This window comes from Aristolochia californica, unplaced genomic scaffold, assembly GCF_029961685.1.
Source record: "Aristolochia californica isolate CCGP_79_NKW_82.1479 unplaced genomic scaffold, dmAriCali1.0.hap1 SCAF_9, whole genome shotgun sequence".
In the NCBI taxonomy this organism is placed as follows: Eukaryota; Viridiplantae; Streptophyta; class Magnoliopsida; order Piperales; family Aristolochiaceae; genus Aristolochia; species Aristolochia californica.
Genome location: NW_027182290.1, coordinates 4,055,111 through 4,071,322, shown reverse-complemented (window position 1 = coordinate 4,071,322; position 16,212 = coordinate 4,055,111). Strand labels below are relative to the sequence as shown.

General features: G+C 39.9%; 3 protein-coding genes across 5 annotated transcripts; 1 reads left to right on the top strand and 2 right to left on the bottom strand.

Moving 5' to 3' along the window:
• Window positions 1-1,924: 1,924 nt before the first annotated feature.
• LOC137940223 (uncharacterized) lies at window positions 1,925-3,283 on the bottom strand. The gene is made up of 2 exons (XM_068785167.1): window positions 2,737-3,283; window positions 1,925-2,219 (listed from the first exon to the last, which is right to left on the bottom strand). Exons 1-2 carry the CDS (start codon window positions 3,281-3,283, stop codon window positions 2,137-2,139), a joined length of 630 nt encoding a protein of 209 aa, XP_068641268.1. The 3' UTR covers window positions 1,925-2,136.
• Window positions 3,284-4,591: 1,308 nt separating this feature from the next.
• On the bottom strand, window positions 4,592-9,275 carry LOC137941916 (protein DCL homolog, chloroplastic-like). The gene is made up of 3 exons (XM_068787530.1): window positions 8,626-9,275; window positions 7,383-7,497; window positions 4,592-4,997 (listed from the first exon to the last, which is right to left on the bottom strand). Exons 1-3 carry the CDS (start codon window positions 8,982-8,984, stop codon window positions 4,821-4,823), a joined length of 651 nt encoding a protein of 216 aa, XP_068643631.1. The 5' UTR covers window positions 8,985-9,275; the 3' UTR covers window positions 4,592-4,820.
• A 3,518-nt stretch (window positions 9,276-12,793) lies between these two features.
• LOC137940304 (malate dehydrogenase, chloroplastic-like) lies at window positions 12,794-16,143 on the top strand. 3 transcript variants are annotated; one of them, XM_068785284.1, is made up of 2 exons: window positions 12,794-12,940; window positions 14,719-16,143. In XM_068785284.1, exon 2 carries the CDS (start codon window positions 14,766-14,768, stop codon window positions 16,002-16,004), a length of 1,239 nt encoding a protein of 412 aa, XP_068641385.1. In that variant the 5' UTR covers window positions 12,794-12,940; window positions 14,719-14,765; the 3' UTR covers window positions 16,005-16,143. The 3 variants fall into 3 exon arrangements, with proteins under 3 accessions (XP_068641385.1, XP_068641384.1, XP_068641386.1); XM_068785283.1 differs by having other exon boundaries at window positions 12,930-13,008; XM_068785285.1 differs by lacking the exon at window positions 12,794-12,940 and adding an exon at window positions 13,035-13,168.
• Window positions 16,144-16,212: the final 69 nt, after the last annotated feature.

The following is a 16,212-nucleotide window of genomic DNA, read 5'->3' as shown; positions in this document are numbered from 1 at the left end:
ATGGCAAGAGCTGTTGTTATTGCTGTACACAGATTCCATCGCTATTTAAAAATAGAGTTGAAATCTATTTTATGTAATTTCTACTAATAGAGCAATTAGTGAAATCTTTCTTAGAAAGGATTCTTGGGCGGTGATTACCAATAGGAAAACTTAGATAACAAAAATTATCTCCTTCCTATTGTAGTGCATGATTGTAAATTGTTTTACTTGTTTTTAATTTTATTTAAACGCACTAAAATTTTTAAAGGCAAATTATTAATTCACCCTGTTATTGAGAAGCTAATTGGGCCAAGAATTTGTACCATAGTAAGGCACTTATTGAAATTAAAAACCTATTTGATTTTCACAACTCGATTTCAAATGCCGTCTCAAGATAGTTTGCTTCTTCCAGAAAGATAATCTACAACTGTCCCTCAATGTTTAACGAGGCAAATTATGAATATTGGAATATGAGAATGTAATACCTCCTTAGATCGATAGATTGAGGCAAAAAAGTTAGTTGATGGTCATCCCATATCCAAGGACTATGAGGACTTGACTAGGAAAGAAAAAGAGCAATTCTAGACAACCTCAAAGGCCACAAACCTTCTCCTATGTGCTTTGGGTCCCAATAAGTTTAAAAAAGTTTTCATTTGCAAAATCGCCTAAGAAATTTGGGACAAATTGGAGATGACACATGAAAAAATTCTTCGTCCAATACGATTTGTGACCTTGGGATCAAACCCTTTGGCCTACGGATGTCACGTATATAACTATGATTATAAAAACACAAAAATTTAATCCAACTACAACTTGATGGGTAGGAAAAAGACAAACCATAATTGTTGATTTGGTCCCTCGAATCATTTAATTGTGTAACCGAATTCATCATTCTTGTTTTCACATTTCTGAAAGTCAAATGGTATACAAGTCTCTTGTGACTTGTCTTTTTTGTATTGAAGGAATAGTTAGGTAACCAAAATCAATTCTTCTTGAAGACTTCCGTCGGTTGATCAGAAAAGCAACTAGACTAGGCCATTACTTCAATCTTACTTCATTATCATGTGAATTAAATATCTTACATCAACTCCTCAATGCTTGGAAATTTTTGTCTTTAAATCTACGAATAACTTAAATTGAATCAATTTGATTATCACCTCTTCTTCTTTAGTATATTGGGGGGTAGATGTTCCATTGTCTATTGACAAGTCAAATATAAGATACGTATATTATAATAGTAGACAAGAGGAGTATGGACGTTAGTCGATCTAAGTTAGGTGTACCAAAATGTTTATTTCAACAATTAAACTTTGAATTAGATGACTTCAAATTTTAATTTTTATTTCATCTATTTCCTATCATGGGTATTCATGATTGAGTGAGTTAACCCAAACATGATGGGTCTAGGGGAGTTCTACGTTACCCATTTAACGAAATAGCAAATTCTAATTCTATTGATTCAAAAATCAAACATCTAAAGATGCTTTGCATCCTTTTTCTTTTCCAGCTTGGAACTCCGCTCTGTAAAACTTTAAAGGCACTACTGAAATGGCAATTGTGATTTATTCTCCTTCAGGCAGCGAGACCGCAGCTCGATCCTAGTCCTATTCAAAATAAAGTTTCCCAAAGGGGTCCTTGAGTTCACACCAGACTGGGATCGAGCAACTCTTTATCAGAAAAATATTTAAAATCATGTTCAAATTTTGATTGATAATCAGCAACTGCAAATATATCTTTCCTAATTCAACATAAATAAAATTTGTTCTGTCTATTTGGGGTAAAATAATTTTTATTCTCAGCGGAAGCTGAAACCAGAAAAAAAAAAGTCGCAAATCAATTGAAATATAGAATGTCTGAAAAAAGTTCATTATTTTCTTGGTTTTGGCAAATCGAAATTCAAGAGTTTGGAATGGCTGAAAAAGCTTTGGCTGCATTAACGAATGAATTCCAGAGAAAGAAGTCAATTGATATATGAACACCAAACACGTCAACTGTTTCCTACTCTTTATGGATTAAATTACGAGGAGAAAATTAAAAAGAGGCAGCTTTTCCATATTCCTAAGTCAAATTGAACACAGATCTTGGATCATTTGAGTCTAAAAGGAGTGTTTTGGATAACCCTCTCTGACGGTAAGGAATCGCATCTGCCTGGAAATTTCAGCATGGTGATTGGCGAATAGAGCAAGCGACCACCTGTGCCCATTGCTTCAATCTCGCCTTCATGAGCTGCGGATTATCGCCTGTACGAAGAGAAACAAATGAAAAATCAGAAAAAAAAATGATTCGAAATTTCTGTAGCTAATAAAATGACTATTATTTTATTAATTAAGGATTTCTTGGTGACTACGTAAAAGCCAACCGTTAATCAAGGACGCGGCTCCGCCGTCCCGCGGCGCACTTTAGAAAGTCCGGCACGAGACGGCGGCGGAAAGAAGACGGAGAAACAACACCGAGAAAACACGGCTACGATTTGCATAAATCCGATTAAAATTACGAGAGCATGATTTCATCATTCAAATCTCTTACTCGCCGTTTCGATGAGTCTGCCACCGTTTGAATTCAACGTAGAACCTAACGGCGTATATTAACCAAAGAGAGACGGTAGCCTCTGCCAAATCCTAATCATAAAAGCAGAAAAAAGAAAAAAACGGAAAACCGATCGATGCTGCGAGCGGAGAAATCAAGTCGCGGCAACAAGCGGATATTAGCAAGAGTACGACAAGCAGCAGCAGCGATAACCGGCGATCTCCACCTTACCGGGGTCAAAGATGCTCGGAGGGCTGGAAACCGCATCGACATCCGTCTCCGACACGGCAGACGCCTCCGACGGCGTCCTCACGAGAACGCTATCATTATACTGTTTGTTAACAGCATAATAGAAATCCAAAGCGGGCAACGTATCCGACAGCCTCCGGTCGACCTCAGGCGAGTCGAATCCAAAACCTAGCTCTATACACGCCTTCAACTCGTCGACATCGTCGTCCGTCACGCTATGGCTCCTCCGCCGTCGCCTAAACTCCTTCCTGCGCAGCCACGCCTCGTCCCTGTACGTGTCCGTGGACCAAGACCGCTGCTTGTACAGCGACCCCGGCCGAGCCTCCGACATACGGTACGCCGTTCCTCCGACGTACCGCAGCGGCCGTCCGTCGGGCTTCGGTTCCCCCAGGTCGCCCTGCGCAGCCCCGCCCTCTCGCGCTCCGTAGGTGCGAGTCCTCCGAGGCTCGATGGAATTTAAAGGGCACCAAGAATTGAAGCCAGCAAAATGGAAGGAAGGGTGGAGTGGGAACGGCAAATTTGACAGCATTAGTTGGTTGAAGTCATGATGACCTGTCGTTTTGATTATTTTTGTTTATTTTCAAGGGTTCCTTCCCAGTTCGGTAAAAGGAAATTTACGGAAATGCGGTGAGATGGCCTAACATGAGATTACTAAATTACAGTTAGAGAAAATTATGATTATTAATACACTTTCACTATTGTCTTAAATAAAAACGTGGGTTTTACATCTCAGTTCTACAACTGAAGCGTCTCACATGATTCTAAACGAAAACTCGTCTCCTAAAACTCCGTCCAAGGAAGGTCAGGAATCTACCGAAACTTCGAAGAGTGGGCCCGTTCTGCGCCGTTCCAATAAAAAAGGCGCCTACTTCGGTCATATTTACAATTGTTAGAGTGCGCGCCGGGTGTGACTGTTTTAGATATCGGAGAAGTGCGTGACATGTACGCGATGGCTGTAGAGGAGCCTGTTAATTCGGTCCAGCAAAGCGTACGAAGTCCTACGTGGATGGAACCAACAGCTTGCAACCTGCTCGCGTCAGCTAGGCTGGATTATTCCGGCCGTATAACAAAAAAGACCAGTTTGGTCTCTAAAACTACGAGAATGTCCTCGTTGGATTTTCCACCGACCTGAATTTAGTATATATCCTTTTTAAAGCCGGCGAAGAGGAAGGTAGTGGGTATTTCACCTTCTATCAGGTTGGATTTCGTGGTAATGAAAGCTAACACAATCTTAGATAAGGTTAATCATGGGGTTAAGAGCGATTAAACAATGAGGGGTGTGGGCAGGGTGGAGGTGTCTTTTGTGGGTCATGACGTGGCAATCCAGTCAGACGGGGCCACAAGAAACACTAAATTTTTGCGTGCAAGTTGTAAGACGATGATAAGGGAGGAGGAGAAGGTGGAGCCTACAAGATTAGGGATTAGAATGGAGATGGGTTAAGAGGGTATTTAATTGAATAATTGTGATACGGAAATGAGGTTATCATGATGTGTGCAAGACTTTGGTGTAATTGTCTGGAAAAAAGGTTCGCTTGATTGGTTGAAAGGTTAGGTACATCTGTGACATATAATATATCACGTTCATCAACATTTCCTAATATTTTATATATCAATGATTCTACATATAATAACCCGGTCAATTGGCTACCAGGACCTGCTCCGTCGTGAAATAATGCAGAAGAAAATCTAGTTGCCTCCGAGATATAATTCACCAAGACAACTCACAAAATTCTCCATAGGCAGAGAGAGAAAGCAAGAGAGAGATATGAGATGAGATTAACTAAAATATGCTACAGAATCAGATTAAACACACACCAGGAGGTTGAATCAAAGAGAATTTCATTCATTTCATTAGCACCAAAGAGATTATGAATCAATCAGATTAGAGATTAGAGTGTAAATATCAAAAACTATAAACCCAATTTGATCACTATTTTAAGCTGGGATATTAAAAAGGTCCTTGCCAGGAACACATGCAACACATGAGATGCCTAGGGAGGGTAAGTGAATGCTCACACAGCTTACATGAATCTTCCATTTTCGTAGTTCTCTCTGTCAAGATCACTTCATTCTCCCCGTCTCCGACGCTGGAAATGTCTAAGAATGAAGCTATCAGCATAAAGTGGGTAATTCTTTCGAATGAGACCTTTAATGCACTTCCAATATGAGAAATCAACCATCTCCCCGTCCTTACGGACTATGAATAAACAGCGTGAACTATCAAAGTCGGGATGATATCCAATCTGTAGAGCAGAAATGAGAAATTAGCTACACAGTGACATTGCTTTCAGAATGGAAATAATGTTTCGTTTTTTTATTAGTAAGAAGTTCTTATAATGTTTTAAGAGTTGAGGTCGATAATCTAGGCATCATAATGAAATGCAAGAAAACCTTTTAGTAAAAAAATTTAAATAATAGTCATTCTAAACCTCTGGGAAACAGCAATTAACCAAGACAATTCTGTTCTCCTTTTAATGGAAGCAAAGTAGAAGAATGCACCGACTACAGAGTTTAGGAACTCTTTTACCCCTGCACTAGTATCATTTAGATGTTGAACGACTATTTTCAATTAGCAAAGGATCAATGTTGATGATGATTAGGACTACTCTGTTATGGAGCCTGATATGGAGCAGACAATGGGGCAGCTCAATAGCTTCTCTCTTGCTTCCTCGACCATTTTTATTATGTGTTGGAGATATCTGGAATCAAATTTAGATGATAAGAAGATTCACGGAAAAACAACACAATGCAGATTAGCCAGGTCAAAGAAACTGTACTCGGACAATTGCCTAACGAGAGTCTTAATGATCTCAGTTGTGTAATCAGTTGTAGATCACTTTTTTCCTATTCTTTGACTTTGTAGTACCACTTGGGATTCTTCTGCATTTTTCCACTGGGTAATGACACAGTATTCTACTTTGTTGCTAGTTCAAAGAAACTGTACTCGGACAATCGCCTAACGAGAGTCTTAATGATCTCAGTTGTGTAATCAGTTGTAGATCACTTTTTTCCTATTCTTTAACTTTGTAGTACCACTTGGGATTCTTCTGCATTTTTCCACTGGGTAATGACACAGTATTCTACTTTGTAGTTGCTAGTTCTGCATTTTTCAGATACTTATGGGCAACTACTATAGAAGAGATGGATAAACAATCTTGCCCTTCGCTCTGCAAACAGTCTAGCTAACTGTCTTGCCTGCGAAGGGGTGGATGAACAACAGCTTGTTGGGCAGTAGCTGGAAGCTACTCCTGTTAAGACTTTCTCTTTTCACTCTGTATCTGTTGTAGGTTTTTTCCTTTCCTCTTTGCAACTTGACCTGTTGGCAGTTTGATGTTCATTGTAACCCTTTTGCTCTCCATTTAATAGATTCCCACCTTTAGAAAAGAAAGCTATAGAAAAGATGGACATTTCCCCCGTTTTTCTCTCTCACTTTTTAAAAAATCCTGAAACAATGGCATAATTCCAGTCGGTCGTAATGAAGATAAAAAAATAAAACAAATATTTTCCCTAAAGAATAAATCATCACTAGTTTAATATTCTCAACTGAGTAACCTAATTTAGCCAAATATCAGGAGGCCTTACCTGTACAACAGATGAAGTGAGAGACAACCCATAATTCAAACCATCTTTACACGTATTACATGGGAAATGGAGTTGAAATAGTTTGACTTTGACAAAAATCATCAGAAGATCAAATTGAATTAAGTTTCTTTTTTTTTTTTTTTTTGGCACCTCTGTAAAGTGGCATTAGAAGTTATTGCAAGAAAATTACTCAAATGGAAAAATTAAAAAAAATGTGTTATCTAGTCACACTATTAAATCTGATCCAATAAAGGACCTGTCCAACAAAGAATTTCCTTCATTTTGGTGCTCAAAATTTCAAGTAAATACCTTAAAATAGCCTATGTTGTTGTCTTGGACTAAGAAATTAGACACAACATTATGCTTATGCATGAGAAGACCCCAGCAAGCGTAGGACCATCAAGAATAAAACAATTACCTTGACAAAATTCCAAATTTTAGAAGTCCTAAGTAGTTTTTTTGCAGTTCAATTGATGGTCATAAATAACAGAGAAACATTCCTCAAAAGAAAATTCAAATGTTGGACATATTTTAGCAATTTCAAAGAAGAAGAACAATTAGGATGCCATTTTACAATAAATGAAGCGATATACTAAGCACGGCTACTCTAATATTTTACTCATCATAAAATGGGACCCAGAAGGCGATAGCACTACTTTTTCTCCTTTCCCCTTGTATGGGCCTCCTTGTGCCTCTGTGTTAGTATATTAGTTGCTGTCTGTATATCCATTGCCAATTGTTTGAAGACTTAAATCATCATTACAAAAAGTTCACACAGGAAACGCCCAGGAAAAGTTTTCACTAATAATCTTAGAGCCATTGACCAGAAAGTATTGATGGTATTATAAAATCTTATAAGCATATAAATATTCACAGATGAGTTTCATAAAAAACAATTTTTTTTTTCTTGACTAGTTTTTATGTCTTTAATAGTCGACAGAAAGAGGATGTTCAACAGATAGGCAGTCAGAGGCATCCTGACAAGCGTATGTTCAGCCAATGAATGAGAGAGAGAGAGAGAGAGAGAGAGAGAGAGAGAGACTTACTGTGATGTAATCTATTCCACATCCTATCTTTTTCTGAGCGTCTGGATGAAATGGAAGCAACCTTTCCAGAATTGTTTTCTCATGTTCAGGACTTAGTCTGTCACCACTTTCATATCTGCAAAGATCGTTCATATGTGCTATAATATATTTTTTCTTTTGAATCATAAATTAAAAATACTGGTGGAACAAGTAGGAAAACCAGAAAATGCAGCAAACTATATCCACTGAAGTGGAATGGCTACAATCAAACATATTAAATGGCAGGGAAAAATCATATTCAATTGGCATACTGCGCGATGCTGAAATTAAACCAAATGTCAAAATTGTGGCCAAGTATATTTACTCTGTATAGAAATTCTTGGCTAGGAGTATTTAGGATTGTAGATAAACAAAGTAATTGAAACCTACCCTTGAAGCAATCATAAAGGTCTTCACTCGGTATTCACAATACAAATGCTTCGCCAATTATTTTTTATAAATGATCTCACAGATGAAGCAGTTGAGAGATAATGATACAAAATTCCATAAGCTAGACTAATATTATGCATAACATTACAGTAGGAGTTGATCAAAAGTTTGACTAAGGGTATTTGTGCATCTTTTGGCTGAACTATAACCTCTGATATACAGTAGACAATATCAAGGAGATGTATGCAATTTCGGTAAACTGGATCCTTTCATATTCTTTCTTATTTTGGAAAATGAGACTTAACTGCCAATAGCCATCCTGAAAGAAAGATAGAAATTGCCTCCATGCGTACATGAGAGAATTCCATAATGATAGCACAATTCTTGAGCGTCCACTAAAATCTAGATTTTCTCATCCTTTTGGTGGTATGCGTGACACCAATAACCCTCTCATCATTTACAGGCACTCCATCTCCACACAAACGCAAAGCGCACAAGAAAAGAAAAGTTCAGCAACGAATTGATATTTCATCAAGGCCATCTTCGCAATCAATGAATTTATGCACAGAGACCACATACAAGCATTTAGCCGACCACTAACTGAGAGTAAGTATCAGAAACCTCTGAACAGCGAAACCGATCAATCTGGACATAAACGAAAGGTGCCCCTGTCACCAAAGTAGTCTAAGAACGAAATACTGCTATGTTCATTCATTGACAGAATGAACGTTCAGAATTGCCGAACTAGCAGAGTTCTAGAGCAAGGGGCAAGTACCAATACCACTAGGAGTCCAGTTATTGAACCATAAACTCTACTAGGAGAGAACTGACTTACCGCCCAGAGTGAAGAATCATTCTAACAAATCCTACTAACGGCACAGTATCCTCCAAAATCCGGTCTTCCCAATCGACCCACTCGTCCTCGTTCGATTTATAACCCTTCTCTTCTTCGTCCCCCAAATCCGCCTTCGTCGACGCATAGCGATCGTCCGACCCCGACACCAACGGCTTCCTCAGCAAGCTCGTTTCCCGGGGCTCTTGCGCTCTGGACCACGCACCTTCGGGCTCGGTTCTAAGGGCATGGAAGCGGCTCAACCGTGGCAATTGGAAAGAATGTGAAACTGAGGGAAGAGAGAGAACAAATGAGTTTCTAAAGAGGAGAAACGGGGGTGAGACTGAAACAGAGGAGGCCATTCGCGAAGTGGGATGGGGTGATGATTTATTTCCCTTTTCAAACCATTCTTCCCTGCTTCACAGACTAACTGAAGGTTCCAAGATCGTTTTCCCTCTCCCTGTCTCTGCGGCAGTATCACTGTAATGGAGGAAAGGGAGGGAAGCGATAAAAGGTCGAGGCTATTGTGACTTTCTGGATATTTGGATATCTTCCAATTGCATGTAACTGGGCACCGTAATACCGGAATCAGTTTTCTCCCTCCTCCGAGATTTACAATTTATTTTAGAAAAAAAAATCTTAAACATCCAACCAAAAAACTTTTTTGTGTAAAAACATCGATAGAACTAGACAAAACCAAGAGATTTCTACGGTAACTGATAAGCTTAACAAAAGAGAGAATATCACGAAGATAGGGAGAGGAGAAGAGAAAACATGCTCTCCCCTCAAGTCATACGTTTAATTATATAAAAAAAATTTTAGTTCCATGTTAATCAAAATTTCCCATCACCCAATTATACCTAAACATGTCTTTCTCAATAAAACATTAAGAGACATAAAACAAAACTAATCTACAAAGGAAACATGTAGACATCCTCTTCCTTCCATGCTAGCTTGACTTTTCTTGTTTGAACAACCGCCATATGTGGAACTTCTAACTCCACGAGACTTTGCTTACAATTTACCCACTAAGAAATATCGCACCACATCTACCTACTTTTAAAGGTGCAAAACAATTTGACTCAACTTCTGTTGGATGGATCTTTAAGCATTACTCCAAAGTGATAAAAAAACATAGGCAATTGAATAAATATAGACAAGGTATTTCCAACTCGAAGTTGAGACCCAACTAGGACACATGAAAAATTGAGTCAAAATTGGACTCACCAATTTGGTGAGCAGACTTGGGGTGAGTCGGAAGGGATTCAATTGGAACAAAAGGGGGTCCCTCCCTACGACTCGACTCGCCCAGTCCAAACTTTGATCCAACTCGCCCTAATCGTAGGTCAACTCGATGAGTCAAAAAACCATAGTAAAAACAATTGTATACATGCGAGAGTGACGTCGGTCAGGATAGAGATTATCCTGTAGGCGGATCAAATTGAGAATCATGGGAGGAACGCAAGAAATCCTCCCTGAAATCGTAGAGAAAACTTCTCTAAATCTATTTACAATTTTAATATTCAACAACCTCTATCCCTAAACCCTAAACAACCTTTTAAACAAACTCAACGCCCCCGACAAGCCCGGGTTGCAGCTCAAAATAAAACAAACCCTAACCCTAAAAATTATGGTCCAACCCAAGTTCAATACAAAGATCCGATTAAGGATCCGACTACTTACCCAGCTCCGATTAAAGATCCGAATATGTACCTGCATCAGATATTCCCGCCTGCATCAGTCTCCTCGGGTTGAAAAGAACTCGCCCTCGAGTTCATAATAGCTTCAGCGGAACCCAAAAAACAAGGACACAAGGGTAGGACATGAAAAACATCAGAAGTCCTCAAATGACGCTTGGGAATGGCCAACTTTGCCTGCTCAGGCGGCAGTCCAGGAGGACGATCCTCCGCTACGTCTACATGCGCAAGCTCGCTGGACAGTGAAAGCAGGTTAGTAATACCAACTAGCAGAGTAGGAGTGGGTCGTGCCTGACGAGGTGTCAACACAACCTTCTTCCCTTTGATGCTCAGGGAATAGGTATTCTTCCACCCATCATGAATAACACGGTGATCATATTGCCAAGGGCCGCCTAACAATACATGACAAACATCCATAGAGGCAACGTCACACCAAGCATGATCAAAATATTTTTGGCCCATGGAAAAAGAGATGAGGCAGCGCCTATCTACCGGTACCTCATTGTCGTGAGTTAGCCACGACAAGTTGTATGGTTGGGGATGCCGATCTGTCGTCAACTGCAATTGCTGGACAGGCTCGTCGGAGACAACATTTGCACAAATACCACTGTCAATGAGCATATTGCAGACTGTATCTGCAACTATGCAGGTCGTGTGGAAAATATTGGTCCGCATCCAATTATCCTCTGAAGCCCCCTGGAAAGGCACCAGACTCTGACAAACAACTAGAGTTGCATGGCCATCACCACACAACATATCTCCTTCATCATCATCATCATACACATAGTCAACAAGTTCCTCAATCACATCGACCACATCTTCCGCAACATCATCATCATCATACACAGGGTCACCAAACTCCTCAATCTCATTGATCACGTCTTCCTCAACATCATCATCATCATACACAAGGTCACCAAGCTCCTCATTGGCAAGTAACCAGTCAATGAATCCTCTGGCCTGTAATGTACCAAAAAACTCGGGTAACGTTACTCTGACACCAAGGTCTATAGGTTGATCCCCGAATCGAGCAGGATGGCGATATGGGTTTTCGAACCTGACATCAAAATCGTGATCTTTCATCTCACGAGAACCGAAATTCTGCATCGTTAGACGCTGGGTTAACTCTGCGACTTGCCTCTGCAAATCTTCAAGTATCACCGCTTGAACATTACGGCTACGACCATGACCACCAGCCATGGAAGACAATTTTTTATTTTTTTATTGAAAAAATAATAATAACTTAGGGTTTTCCCCAAATGGGAAATACCTCCATGCTGATGAAATGCCTCCCGAAATCGGGATTTCGAAGCTCAAATTTATTTTTTTTGAACTCGGGCTTTCAAAGCCCTCTGTCCCGAACTCGTTACGCTTCGGTGGTCCTCTTCGGCCGTTGTCTCTGGCAACGCGAACCCTCTCCCTGAGCTGACGTCTTGCGCGAGGTCTCGGACGAAACCCCTATTTTGGTCTTCTGTTTTCGGTAAGTTCCGAACCTTATCTATTTGTCCAGCTCCGTCGACGGCAGATCCGACTACGGCGACGACAACGTCGCACGACAGTTCCGACAGTGACGACGTCGATGCCGAACCATTTCCCTGCCGAATCCCTATCTTCCGGCAAATCCAGAGTCACTGCTCTGTTTCTGTAACTGCTCGGCCGAATCTCGAGTTTTTTCGGCAGCAACGTTGAGCGGTAGCTCAACGGCGACGACGTCGTCTTTGTCGACCCTTTAACTGCTTGCTGCAGCGTCTCTGGCGAGACCTAACTTCTTCCCCAACCTAAAGCTCTGATACCAACTGACGCCGGTCATGATAATGATTATCCTGTAGGCGGATCAAATTGAGAATCACGGGAAGAACGCAAGAAATCCACCCTAAAATCGTAGAGAAAACTTCTCTAAATCGATTTATAATTTCAATATTCAACAACCTCTATCCCTAAACACTAAAAAACCTTTTAAACAAACTCAAAGCCCTCGACAAGCTTGGGTTGCAGCTCAAAATAAAACAAACCCTAACCCTAAAAATTATGGTCCAACCCGGGTTCAATACAAAGATTCGATTAAGGATCCGACTACTTACCCCGACTCCGATTAAAGATCCGAATATACCCTTATGAGATATTCCCGCTTGCATCCCAAGAGAGGCATTGACCGGTGACTAAAACTTAAGGTTGACTTCACATCAATGAGGATGACTTGACACCAATGGGGATAAAATACCATAGAAAAATAGGTCATATTGCTTACAAGGAGGACAAGTCTATGTGGTCCTATGTTTTAAGGACTTTTGCTGCCTGTTAGCCCCGGTGTCCACTAAAATAAGGGAACCTAACTCATGACTTCAATGAGATAATCCAACGTCAATCTAACGAAAGAAAAAGCAAAAAAAAAAAAAAAAAAAAAAATTTCCTCTATGAACTTGAAGCGGCCACATGAGGCCCGTAACGGAGTGCAGCCTGTCGGATCAGGGACTAGTAAGGGGCCGAAGGCGCAGGTAGAATATCCCGTTGTGACAGTTCGGACAATTGGGCCCCGTTCATACGCGACATTGACGGGTCCGTCGCGGAGCAGAATAAGGCAAAGACACCAAACGCTTTCAAACTGCTCTCCTGAGATTCAGGTACTACTCATTTCCTTGCCCTAATCCCACATTGTCTTCTTCTTCACCTTCCAGGGCGAGATAATCTAGTAAGATTTCTTGTTTATTTCTTTGTTTATGGTGAAGATTACGAGTTCCCCTTTCGCTTCTTATGGCATTGCATCCTGTTCTTGTGGTTGTGGGTTATGTAGTGGAGGAGCTTGAATTTCTGTAGTTTCATAGAAGTCAGTTGGTGCAGATCCAGAATTTGTTGGTTTTTATTGTTCCTATAGGAGAATGCAGCTGTATGTGTGATCTTGTCTTTCTTCTTCTTCTTGGAGACCTTGTTTATTATCGCTGTTTAGGTAGAAGTTAATTATGATGAGAAATTTAGGAGATGAGAGGATTTGCTGTACGAAGTGACGTCTTCAATATGAGTTCGTGTAGCAATTATTTTGTTCTTTTTTGGCCCGTTCTTGCTCTAGGGCGAGTCACTCAAAACAATTCAATAGAAGTGTAAACTTTTTGTATTTTGTCTTTTTCAGATTTTTATCCTTCTTGTCTAAAAAAATTCACTATAATGTAATGAGGTTTTGTAATTTTTATTTTGCTATATTGTTTCAGTTTCGATCTATGACACCTGCGTGTTTAAAGATTCTACTGTTCCATTTTTTAATTATTTGTTTGAGGTGATATTGATTGGCATTTTTGAGTCTCATTAAAGCTGGAATTTCTTTCTCACACTTAAAGATAGGTTGCTGAAACCGAGGATGTATGTTTATACTTTTTTTAATATATATATATATATATTTGTTTCTGTATGACATGGCATTTTTAGTTCGTTAGAGCTCAGCATCTCTTCTCATTTTCCAAATTTAAAGCTCTATTTGTTGAAGTTCTTGGAGAATCTTCTCTCTCTGAACCTGTAGTTGATCTTCAAAATATATCCTCTATTTCAAAACCCCCGGATTTTCCAAGCATTTTGTCAGTCTAAATTTGCCCCTGACTTTACAAATCTCGAGACTGACAGCCAAATTCACAAGTTTTGACTTAGTTATGATATTTAGTAGCTTTAGATTTTTGCATTCTCAGCAGCTTGAGATCATAAATGGAATCTAGACCATGTTCAAAAAAGTTAAAGAGAATGTAGTTATTAACTTGGTTAAATGGGCGTCCTGCTACTTATATCCTACTCTAATGATGTATCTGCAGGTATGCTTGCTTATATTTTTTCCTTCTTGACGTTAAAATGTAATTATTTCATCAATTTCTCATTACCTTCTCTGTTGACTCTATATTCTATGAATGTGAATTTGTTTGAGCTTGTTTATTTCATCAATTTCTCGTTGGCATCTCTATTGACTTTATATTCTGTGACAGTGAATTTGCTTGAGCTTGTTTTTTTGTTTGACTATAATATCCCATGTAATATGAATTTGGTTATGTGATCTATTCAGACCATTAAAACTGAAATTCTACTGACATTCATTGAGATTGAGCACCAAATTTCCTTTATTAATTCTATCATGGTAACTAGAAATTGTGATCAACAAGCTCTAATTTGCCTTTTGTATTTATTTGTGTTTGGTTTGGATGTTATTTCTCTCAGGTTATCTATATAAATTTTGTTAGATTTGTGTAAGAATAAATGCTAGCCTGGATTGTGTGTTTTAATGAGGTTATCACAAAAATATCGTAGAATCCACATAGCTTCATGATTGGGATCATAATCAGTATCTTATAGCATTGCTTACTTTATTTCATAAGAGAGGGATTTTTGACTGGTTGAACTGCTTTTTGTCTTTTTTTAATTTTTACAGACCGTAGCAAGGGCTTCCATATTCCTAATTTATCTGCTGTAGGGAAAATGGCCACAACTACAGCAATCACCTTTGCTATTGGGTCACTCACTTCTCATTCTTCCAAGTCCTCAGGGGTCAAGCTCAAGCCACATAAAATGAGGTGCAGCTCACCCAATTATTTTAGGAATTTCAGTGGACTTAAGGCAGCGACAAGTGTGAACTGTGAGTCAGAGATGTCCTTCTTGGGAAAGGAGAGCTGTGCTGCACTCCGACAATCCATTGTTGTGACATCTTCAAAACAAAATCACACATTTGACTATCATTTGCAGCCTCGAGCTTCAGCTTTCAAAGTGGCCATTCTAGGTGCTGCAGGTGGGATTGGACAACCCCTTGCTCTTCTGATCAAAATGTCACCGTTGGTTTCAGCTCTCCATCTTTATGATATTGCAAATGTTAAAGGTGTTGCTGCTGATCTCAGCCATTGCAATACACCTTCTGAAGTCCTTGATTTCACTGGTCCTGCTGAATTAGCAAAATCATTGAAAGAAGTGGATGTTGTGGTCATTCCAGCAGGCGTTCCGAGGAAGCCTGGCATGACTAGAGATGACCTTTTCAACATCAATGCTAACATAGTGAGGACCTTGGTCGAGGCAGTGGCAGATAATTGCCCTGATGCCTTCATCCAGATCATTAGTAACCCAGTCAATTCCACAGTGCCCATAGCAGCTGAGGTCCTGAAGCAGAAGGGTGTATACGACCCAAAGAAGCTTTTTGGTGTTACTACGCTTGATGTGGTTAGGGCCAACACCTTTGTTGCTCAGAAGAAGAACCTAAAGCTCATTGATGTTGACGTTCCTGTTGTGGGGGGGCATGCAGGAGTCACCATTTTGCCATTGCTGTCAAAGACAAAACCATCTGTTACCTTTACTGATGAAGAAGTGAAAGAGCTCACTGTGAGGATTCAGAATGCTGGGACGGAAGTTGTGGAGGCAAAAGCAGGTGCAGGATCAGCTACATTGTCCATGGCATATGCAGCAGCGAGATTTGTGGAATCTTCTCTCAGGGCATTGGATGGAGACGCAGATGTGTACGAGTGCTCGTATGTCCAGTCCGATCTGACTGAGCTTCCTTTCTTAGCATCCAGAATTAAGCTAGGAAGGAAAGGGGTGGAAGCAATAATATCTGCTGATTTGCAGGGATTAACTGAATACGAGGCAAAAGCTCTCGAAGCAATGAAGCCAGAGCTAAAGGCGAGCATTGAGAAGGGAGTGGCTTTTGCTCAAAAGCAGGTAGCATCTGTTTGAGTTGAACCTTGGTGTCATGCAACGTAGTGGAAAGATGAATAACAAGAGGAAAAGAGCAGAGCTGCACGTCGCTCTATCAATCCCTCTAATTTTGTAGCTTAGAAAAGATAGATATATTTATAAAGTTTTTTCTTTTTTCCTTGTTCTTTCGTTTGGAAGATGCATTTAATCTGAGAAATTTAGGGAAAGCCTCACTTGTATCTCAAGT

What these genes read in the sequence shown, in the direction of transcription:
- LOC137940223 (XM_068785167.1), bottom strand. Translation starts at nt 3,283, where the DNA reads ATGCTGTCAAATTTGCCGTTCCCACTCCACCCTTCCTTCCATTTTGCT. An exon ending in TCCGAGCATCTTTGACCCCG is followed by an intron (nt 2,220 to 2,736) that starts GTAAGGTGGAGA and finishes CTCTTCGTACAG; the next exon opens with GCGATAATCCGCAGCTCATG.
- LOC137941916 (XM_068787530.1), bottom strand. Translation starts at nt 8,984, where the DNA reads ATGGCCTCCTCTGTTTCAGTCTCACCCCCGTTTCTCCTCTTTAGAAAC. An exon ending in ATGATTCTTCACTCTGGGCG is followed by an intron (nt 7,498 to 8,625) that starts GTAAGTCAGTTC and finishes CGATCTTTGCAG; the next exon opens with ATATGAAAGTGGTGACAGAC. An exon ending in GTGGAATAGATTACATCACA is followed by an intron (nt 4,998 to 7,382) that starts GTAAGTCTCTCT and finishes TCTGCTCTACAG; the next exon opens with ATTGGATATCATCCCGACTT.
- LOC137940304 (XM_068785284.1), top strand. Translation starts at nt 14,766, where the DNA reads ATGGCCACAACTACAGCAATCACCTTTGCTATTGGGTCACTCACTTCT.